Source organism: Nelumbo nucifera, chromosome 3, assembly GCF_055504915.1.
Source record: "Nelumbo nucifera cultivar China Antique chromosome 3, China Antique-T2T, whole genome shotgun sequence".
Lineage (NCBI taxonomy): Eukaryota > Viridiplantae > Streptophyta > Magnoliopsida > Proteales > Nelumbonaceae > Nelumbo > Nelumbo nucifera.
The window spans coordinates 1540560-1550275 of NC_142651.1; the positions used below are offsets into that span (position 1 = coordinate 1540560).

At 39.3% G+C, this 9716-nt stretch overlaps 2 protein-coding genes across 7 annotated transcripts in view; one reads left to right on the forward strand and one right to left on the reverse strand.

Moving 5' to 3' along the window:
* Positions 1-6554, forward strand: part of LOC104592749 (ubiquitin thioesterase otubain-like protein) — a 33569-nt gene extending 27015 nt beyond the window's left edge. For 2 of the 6 annotated variants that reach the window (XR_016083995.1, XM_010252219.3), the window contains 2 exons: positions 2377-2532; positions 4809-5156. Coding sequence is in view for 1 of the 6 variants with exons in the window: in XM_010252219.3 (XP_010250521.1) it covers positions 2377-2484 (108 nt within the window). In the remaining 5 variants the exon portion in view is untranslated. Of the gene's footprint in view, positions 1-2376; positions 2533-4808; positions 5157-5404; positions 5745-6236 lie in introns of those variants that run through there. The other 4 variants (XM_010252218.2, XM_010252215.2, XM_088900981.1 and 1 more) reach the window with 3 other exon arrangements.
* A 1044-nt stretch (positions 6555-7598) lies between these two features.
* Positions 7599-9339, reverse strand: APO3 (APO RNA-binding protein (DUF794)). Its single transcript, XM_010252221.3, has 2 exons — positions 8760-9339; positions 7599-8607 (listed from the first exon to the last, which is right to left on the reverse strand). Exons 1-2 carry the CDS (start codon positions 9143-9145, stop codon positions 7773-7775), a joined length of 1221 nt encoding a protein of 406 aa, XP_010250523.1. The 5' UTR covers positions 9146-9339; the 3' UTR covers positions 7599-7772.
* Positions 9340-9716: the final 377 nt, after the last annotated feature.

The window sequence follows — 9716 nt, forward strand, 5'->3', positions numbered from 1 at the left end:
TCTCTATCATACAATATCTCTTTGTTGTTATACCACTCTATGTATGGTGCTTCATTACAGCTGATAGGAATAGCATCACTTGGAAGTTTATTAGACAGGTAAAGATCCTTTTTTTTTATGAGTAATAGTAAAATTTTATTAATTCAAAAACTGATTTAGAGTTGTGATTTCATACATCCAAGGGAGAGGCACGAGCTACAGCCCCTCCTAGAATCTTACAATTTAAACTAGGAAAAAAAATACAAGAGTCACAGCTGAGCCCAAAACAATTCTTCCCTATTTACCCCTTGCTTGGATAACACATCGAACAGAGTATTTGCTGATCTCCCCACCCACTGTAAAGAAACCAACATATTCCTTGTCAACCAACTGAATTTCTTCATTTCGTTCTTGTAGCACCATATAGCATCTTCAGGATTTTTCAACCAGCCCACCACCACCTTGGAATCCCCTTCAATTATCAGATTCTATACCCCCAGCTGGTTTGCAAATTGCACCCCTTGTACAGCAGCTAATAGCTCTGCCCTGATAGTCTCCATTCTCATTTCTCAGAATACCCCCCATTCCGGATAATCCTGGATTACTCATGCTACTTCCATCAAAGTTCAACTTCAGTGAGCCTTCAGATGGAGGAGACCAGCTTGTAATTAACTTGTTCTTTAAGGGTGAACACCTTGCTACTACTGATCAGTTTCTCCAAAGGTCATTAAAAGAGAATTGGTGAAAGATTTCCAAAGTCTTCAGCCAAAGAATTGCTCTATGCAATAGACAGTCTTTCAGTTTCTGACTGCTCCTTTTCTTGAAAAATTCTAGCATTCTTTTCTTCCCAAAGAGTCCAGATAAGGGCAGCGCGAGCGCATCTCCACATAAGTCTCCCTTTTTTTGTAGGCCAAGAGAAAGTAGAATGGTCAAAGATGATGCGAACTTCTTCTGGTAAGCTCCAACTACTCCCAAACAACGAAAGTAGCTAAGCCCAAAGGTCTGATAAGATGTCAAACATTTCTTTTGTCCAATTGGATGTGGATCTAACTTTTGCAGGTGAAAGATATGTAGTTTGGATTATCATTGAAGGTAGTGAGGATCTCGCAATCAAGGTGGAGTGGCAGATGGGGGTAGGGATAAGGATGAAATTTCAGTTTCTTTCTTTTAGGGGAGGGGACATGTTGGGATTGTGAGGATTCAAGGGATGTTGGTGCCAACAGAAGATTTAAAACGTCTAACAGGCGGATGAAGGAGACTCTTTGAATGGAAATTTAAGTCTCTTTTATTAATGGTAGTTGTTTTTTCAGAAAACAAATCTCATTAAAAAAGGAGGGTGGCTAAGAAGTTAAATAGAGGAGGCTTCTTGAGGCATGGACATCTGGCAATGAATAGAAGAGAGGGATTGGGTTAACTGGGTTCATGGTTTTAGTTCGGTGGATTTCTCAGTCAAATGGAACTTTGGGGTTCTTTTCGATTGCTTCAATGAGGTATGACATTTGCTATTCAGGGGATTCAGGGTAGGTAGCTTTCTTAATAATTAACATATTTGACTGTGTGAGGTTCTTTTGTGATTGCTTCAATGAGGTATGATGTTTGCTATTCAGGGGATCCAGGGAAGTGGCTTATCTTCTGGCTTTCTCCTGGTCCTTGGTGGCATTCCCTATGGTAAGTGGTCAACTCTGAAATGTACCAATGTGGAGGGAGGGAGGGAGGGGGGAGGTCATAATTGCTGTGATCACCATTGGCTTGTGGCATTTTAGCATACATAATAATATTGTGGTCCAGATATATGAGAGGGAGGGAGGGAGATCACAATCACTATGTTCACCATTGGCTTGTGGCATATTGGCTTACATAAAGCAGAAGGTGCATCATGGCATCAATTTCTTTTCAGTTTTAAAGTCTCTGTTTCCTTTCTTTACATCATATGGTGTACAAAGACATGCAACCTCTAATATCTAACATGTTTCTTTGTCTCTCTTTCCCTCCCTAACCCCATCATCATCATCATCTCTCTCTCTCTCTCTCTCTCACACACACACACACACAGAAACACACACATGGTCTTAATTTGCAACTATTTGGGGGTCACTCTGCAAATGGAAAAATTCCTGTCCCACTGCCATTCTTTATCAACAACCATTTTTTTTTGTCAAATTTTAATTTCTTAGGTCATTTCTTATCACTTCAGCCCATATTTCTTTTGTTATTCCTCTTGTTCTTTTAGAACCTTCTACTTGCACAGTTGCACCAAGTTTCTAATTGATATAGTCTGGTCGTCTAGGTATATGAATTGCATGTGGACCATATTAGTTGACTTTCCCTCATCTTCTCAGCAATTGGATTGCTCCTAAATCTTCTCTGATGTGTTTATTTTTAATTTTGTTCTTTTAGTCTGAAGGTCCAATAGAATGGCCGTTCAGTAAAGTATGCAAAGGGGGGAAAAGGAAGAAGGAGAGTGGACAGACCACTGGAGGGGCTGCACTACATACCCTCTGGTGAGGGATCGGGCCACTGTAGTTCTTCAGCAGTGGAATTCTGGAGAGATAGGTAGATACTAACATACTAGTAAATATCTCTCCTTTATTCTCTAAAATTCTATATTAATCTCCTTAATAAAAAAGATGGTTTCTATAGTTGATTTTCATAGTACAAATTAAATTTTGTTTCCTGATATAAGTTTCATGTCCTAATTGCGATGCACTAATTTCTTCTGCATATATCACCTTTATTCTGATGCACTAATTTCATCTCTCTCTCTCTCTCTCTCACACACACACACACACAAATATAGAAAATTGTTTTTTTTTTTTAATTATTTTCTCAGTTCTCCCACTAATCCTTTTAAAATCCTGTTTATCATTGAGGAATGGTTAGCCAAAGTTACTTTTAATCCCTTCAATAATCCTTCTCATATCAAGATTGGAACTCTTTAACTTAATGCCAAGAAGAAACCCTTCTCCTTCCACTCCAGAACCCAGGAAAGGTATCCGTCCTCTTCTTTCTTCAATGCATCTGCTTCCCCTGGTGCTCAGCCCTGTTTACGGCTTTGGAATCATCCCAAATCCCTTCTTATGTTTTAAAAATTGCATATGCTTTAGTTGGCGATTCACCACAATCTGATGTGACTAATCCCTTCCCTTCATCCCTCTGTCTCTCATGGCATTACCTCCAAGGCTCCAACCAGTACCAAATCAGGACAGTCACTCCTCTCTCTCTCTCTCTCTCTCCATATTGGAATTGTAGACGAGTAGATCCAGAATTTTTTACATGAGAGAATTTGAGACGAACTAGATCTCCTTGGTAAAGATTGAGTAAACCTATATCCCAGTGCATTTTACTGCATGAAATCTGGAAATGCTACCAGAAATGTTTGATTATATCTTTGCTCAAGGGTTTGGTGAGATCCGTGAGGAAACAAAGGGAGAGCTAAACATAAGGCAGGCAGCAGCCTAGCTGAGTTTGTGGTCTGACTGGGATAAGATTATAATTACTACTACTACTACTACCACCATCAAAGTTGTAAACATATACATGGTTTAAAAGCCCCATAAAAAGGAAAATGTAAGGAGAATAATATTTAATGCTATTCCACTCCTTTAAAAAATGATCCTGCTCAAAAAGCCTTTAAGAATTGTAGCCCAGCCTCCAAGAGTACCTCCAAGCCCACTTTTTGGAAATGCAAATAGTGGGCTCTCAACCCCAAGATGCAGGAGAAAGTGCTCTACAATCTTCTTGCAACTTTGCTGAACCGTGAAACCAGAAGATGCATTTTATAAATGCTTGTTTCACTATTCAAAAAGCATGACGGAATTTGATTGTGTGCCCATTTGGGAGGGCTTTCATGGCAGTAGCTTCTGGCTTTGCGAGGTCGACCTCACATGGACAGCATAGAAGCTATTTGGTTAAAAACGGATTGCTTTGGAGACGCTTTCATTCAGCCAATAAATTGACTTTCCAGTAAGGCTGGTTTTAGTAGCTTCTTCAAGTGGCTCGGTGAAAGCTGCTTATTAATCACCAAAAAGGAATTCCACTTCCAAAACATTATATTTTATAGAATTCATAGAAGGGGGGCATTCCCGCTCTAGACCATTCCTATTTGTGGTCCCAGAATAAAAAAGAACCCTACCCAAACAAAAAACCTGCTTTCCATTTCCAAAAGCCTTGAAAAAGAAAAAATAAATGATACCCCAGTTATATGGGTTGGCTAAAAATTATCATTATGATATATACAAATATAAAGTGAACACGAGGGGTTTCTATTTAGGCTATTTAATTAGGGGTGTCCTATCTATCCAAAAAATGCCTTACTTTATCCTTATAGTATTCTTGAGTCAAAATAATCTCTCTTCAATATTTGGGGGCATCAAGTTGAACGAATCAATGAATTGATTTGGGGACATATTCTTTTGTCAAATTAGGTATATTATCAAAAACTGCTTATTTTTTGTTAGACATTATTAATTGCTTTTATTCTCCAATTCAACATGTTACCCCATCTCTCCCTCTCTCTCGATCTCAATATCCATTAAATCTAATAATATAATTATTTTTGTATATTCATGTTTAAAACCATGCCTTTCAATTCTCTAATTTCGTTAGTTTTTTGTTTTTTCCATTTTTACATGCTCATGCCAACCAGTCATCCCGCTAGTTTTATATTTGAAAGGCAATAACCACTAACAAGTGAAATTGAACAACTAATGTTGGAAAAAACGAGCATTCTATTAATCTTCCCCTTCAGTTCTTTTACTTCGTAGCCGATTGATAAAAGAAAAAAATGGCAATTCAATTGAATTATAGTCCGTGGCAATTCTTCACTGCAGACAAATAGGCTCATCATGCAGAAAATATGTTGTCAATATGCAGCGATTGGGAGGTGAAGACTTCAAGTGATCTATTTCCCGCAGAGAATTGCATTTTAGTTCCAAATGTTGTCCCATCACTTCAAACTGTATACTCAAACATTGAAAGTCAAAAAACATGGACAGTTTATCTCTGAATACAAGATTGCATGCAAAGGAGCAAGCCTTGTTATTTTCATTTTCTTTTTTCTTCCTTGGTGCTCTGATTTGATATAGTTGATGAGTTGATGTGAGATCATCTTATATAGGACCTCTGGTGGGTCCTGACTATGAAAATGATGGTAAAAAGTGTGACCTCTTTTGCTTGCATTTCCACCTGATCTTTTGCTTTTTAAGCTCCGTGGTTGAACCCTTTCCCTTTCCAATTTTGTGCTCAATAACGGCTTGATGGAATGCATTTAGTGCACATGGCACGAGGATGATCCATTTAATACAAGATCCAATGCGATAGTCCCACATGTGCTAGTATATGCAACATGAACATTATGTTTAAAGGCGTCGCATTTCTTTTTGCATATTAAGCTTTGTTGTAGTCAATTGACACAGCCATATTTCAGTTCTTCAGGAGACATGGTGCAATTATTGACACAGCCATATTTCAGTTGACCCCTTCACCTGGATTTTTGCCACATCATATTGCAGTTATAGACTTGCTTCTATACCTTCTAGCAGCGTTGAGGCTTGATCCTTGGTGTAATACTGCCAATGATACTGTTTATCCAATTATGATTATCTGAAATTTGATTTGTTTATAAATGGAAAATAAAGCCACCTTAATCCTGCCTGTTATAATGCAATCTAATAGTCTACTTGCCTTGGCTTAACGTTCAGGCCACCCATGCGAAAATCTAATGCAATTACTTTTCTCTCGCTGCTCCATAGATTTTTTTCCTTCTATTATTTCTCTCTTATATGTGCATTTGCACGTGCATGTTTGATGTTGCATCTTTTTAATGGTCAAAGATTGAAGTCTTAAGATTCATCTCATGGTCGAGGATCAAAGTATGGGTACTGTGCATCATATTGGATGGTTTAGATAGGGATACAAATACAGAAACACTCCAGAAACATATGGATACGAATGAAAGATATTAAAATGTTTGGATATGCTAAGGAAATGCATACAAATCACATAAAAATATATTAATTATACTAAATCTAAAGTCAAATTATCCATGGATAAGATACAAATGCACGAGAAATGTACATTTTAACATGATATATAAAGAGAAACATTGCAATCAAAAAAATTGGGGCTTTAAAACATGTATACATCATGGTATCATACAATAATTATCATTGATACTTTTCAACGTTTATTAAATTTTTGAAAAGTTTATTTGTTTAGTATTTTTTATATAAATAATGGCGTGATATGATTCGATATAGGGGCATATGTCGATATGCATGACTTGTTGGATATGTATCCAGGCGTGGCATATATCATATTCATGGCGATGGATATGGATATGATACTTCGTATATCCCTTGCTCATAGTCAATGTTTTAAAAACGGATTGGAGGTTGAACCTTTTGCCTTTGGGTTGTGGTTATTGGTTCTATCTTTCAGGTTGAACAGGTTGGACTGTGACATGTTAGCACATTATGTGTATCAACTATTATATCAACAAAATAATGTGTATTTATATCCTAATGTAATATGTGTATATACATGTATTTTTAATATTTAATTTGTATTTTATTTCACTTTTTATTTTTATCTATAAAAATGCTAAAAATTAGAATTTGAGAACGAAAGAATATTTTTGGCACAAATAGCAAGGCAAGTGCATTGGGACGCATAGATGTCAAACATCATCCAAAATTGATATAAAGATCACCCTAATTGGATAATTGATCACAAAATTAGAATGGTTTGACCCTTAGGTTTTGAATTGTTGTTGAACCAGATGGTCGGACTGTTCATCCTGAAAACCAGCCAAGCAACTAGTTCTATTTCATCTCTAAATTGTTTTTTCTTTTTGTCAAAATCGTTAATTTGGTTAACAACCCATTAACCTGACTAGCTGAGTGGTGGAACCGTTATTTTGGCCATTTTTTATTTTTTATTTTTATTTTCAACAGGCCAGTCTGTTTGGATTGAATGGTTGACCACCGAACCAAAAGCCAAAACAGTTCCCATTCTGGATCTGTTTTTAAAACATTGGTTCGAAGCAGTCCATGCCGAGACGGGAAGCTCTGCCTAGCTCAGCTCGCAAGTTTGTGGTATATTCTAGGTCCAGAAGCCTGACCCTGATCAGGCTTATTAAGGCCGGGCCACACTGCCTCTTTTTATAGGTATCAGCTCCGCCTAGGCCCATGATTACCCCTAGTTCAAGAGTTGTTATTTATGATGAGTCATATTTTGTTACTTGAAACTCCCTGCACCATGCATGAAAAAAAAGTGGGAACTCGGAAATTCAGACTCCCCTCCATTAGCTTCGCATGAGTTGCCTTTCAAGTTTCAAATGTGGTCGGTCGCTTGTGCCTAACAAATTTTTCGTAACTCTACTCTATCCTTGTTTGGCTTAAAAATTGCTTCGACCAAAATCCAAAATACCCTATTTTCTTCTATCCTCTAACTTAACTATGGGGTTTTTCCAATATCTTATTGAAACTGAAGTTCCAGTAGGCTTCATTGTGGCTAGCTGAAACCGAAGTTAGTTCAGTAAGCTCATCAACCCTTTCTTCCTCTCCTCTCTATACACCACGGTTCTTACAAAGCCAAGCATCAAAGACCAAGCCTTGTTCCACTGTAAAAATGATTTAGCTTTTTCTAAATAACAACAAAGAGTAGAAACAAAGTCTCTTAGAACACAGTAAAAAGAATAATTGCAACGCCAACTGTGAATCTGAGTATCAATGGTGATGTGGGACACGAAAAGTGTAAATTAGGCTGGCATTAATTCATGTAGGATAACGAAATCATGCAACAAGATCGATTTCATCGGGCTGGGGAGGAACCACATCTAATCTCATCATGCTTCTATACTCATCTGGAACGGGAGCACCTGCCTGCACGCACAGTTCCACCACGGCGGGTGCCTTACCATAGTATCTCTTCAGGTCATTGGCTAAAGCTGGTCCATGATGAGGATCTCGAACGTGCCAAACGTAGTTGGGCCCAACCAAATCGTCTATGGTGGCTTCTTGCCATGCATGCAAGCCATTGCGAGACTGGTGCTTTGATGACCTACACATCCTCACCTTGTGTCCCTTGGGTCCCACTTGAACCTCTGGACAATACCCGCACGTCCACACGCTGTACTTCTGCATGAGCTTCTTAGCTCCTGAAATCATCTCAAACCATGAGTTTAGTGTCCTAACACCCACTGTGCTGCTACTACTATTACTACCACCCATGTTCTTTTCCTCGTCATTCTCGTTCCATGGTTGAATTTCTGGTTGTTGTGAATCTTCCAACATCTCCAGTTCTTCTTCGGACTCGAAATCTACAATCCTTCCTTCGATACAGTAAACTGGTTTCTTTCTTCTACTTGTGGGATAATCTCTGATGTTTAGGCCTGCCTGTATACACAGTTCAACGATTGCGGGCAGTCTCACGACCTTACACCTCTCATCGTGCCCGATCCTAGGCTTCCCGACTCGGTCTTGGAGGTGGTAGCATTGGGGGAAATACACCACATCCTCGATGCCTCCTCTCCTCCATACATGAGTGGCGCTCCGGAAACCGCTCCTAGGCCCGGTGCATGTCCTAATTTCGTGTCCCACATCGCCAATGTGAACTTCAGAGCAGAATCTGTGGACACAAGTTTAAAGAAGAAAAACATGTTTAATCAAGGGCAGTGCAATGCAATGCAATGCAGTTTTGGTTAACCCGGTCTGAAACTCAATCGGAACATTGTGATGAGATCGATAAAGCGAGGAACAAGCAAGCAAGCAATTTGGTACCTGCATCTTTTAACGGGTACTACGACATCGACGAGCATCGATAGGCCGTAGAGAAGGGATTCCCTGGATCGGTAGACTCCGTGAGCCACTTCGACTAATTCGGGAACGAGTAGGCCGTTAGCAGGAGCTTCTTGGAGCATCCTACAAGGCTCAGCCTTTCTCGCCTCTCTCTCCTCCTTGGCCCTCCGAATCAAAACTTTCATGGGCGTCGGGTAGGGTTTCCTCTCCGATTTCTTCCTAGGGGGCTTCGGTACGTCTGTGTACATCGGATCATCAGCCCCTCCTTCTAGGGTTCGGGTCCTTGCCGTGGCGAAAGAGATGCTCGAGTTTGAACGGAAATGCAATTTCTGAAGATGGGAAATTCCACACACTACTCTCTTCTGCATCTCTCCTGAATCCCCCAGTGGGGAATTAAATCGAAAACCTTAGATGCAGCAATTGGGTTCTCACTCCTGAGGTGATATTTATCAAATCGTGGCTTCCATGGTTTGTTATTGCTTGTGCTTGGTTTGGCTTTATGGTCGACCGAGTTCAAAAGAACCTGTTCAAGAGCAACGAAGGAAAATGGATATTTTGATATGAAGCCGTTAGCTCAACTACCAAAGGTTTTTAAAACCGAACAACGAACCGGTCAGGGTCCGGTTCCCGGGTCGAACGGTCCGACCGTTCGAATTGAATAGACGGCCCGTTCTGATAAAAATATAAAAAATAAAAAAATAAAAAATAAAAAATGGCCAAATCATTAGACGGTTCAAACACCCGGGTCAGCGGTTTGTTGACTAAATCAATAATTTTTGGCGAAATAACGATTCTGGGGTAAATGAAACCAGTCACCTAACTGGTTCCTGAGTTTTCCGGTCTGACCGTCTGATTTAGACTAATTTTGAAAACCATGCAACTACCCCTTCTATCCCACCGATGAGGCTGATCAAAGTTTTAAAAACCAACAAAAAAAAT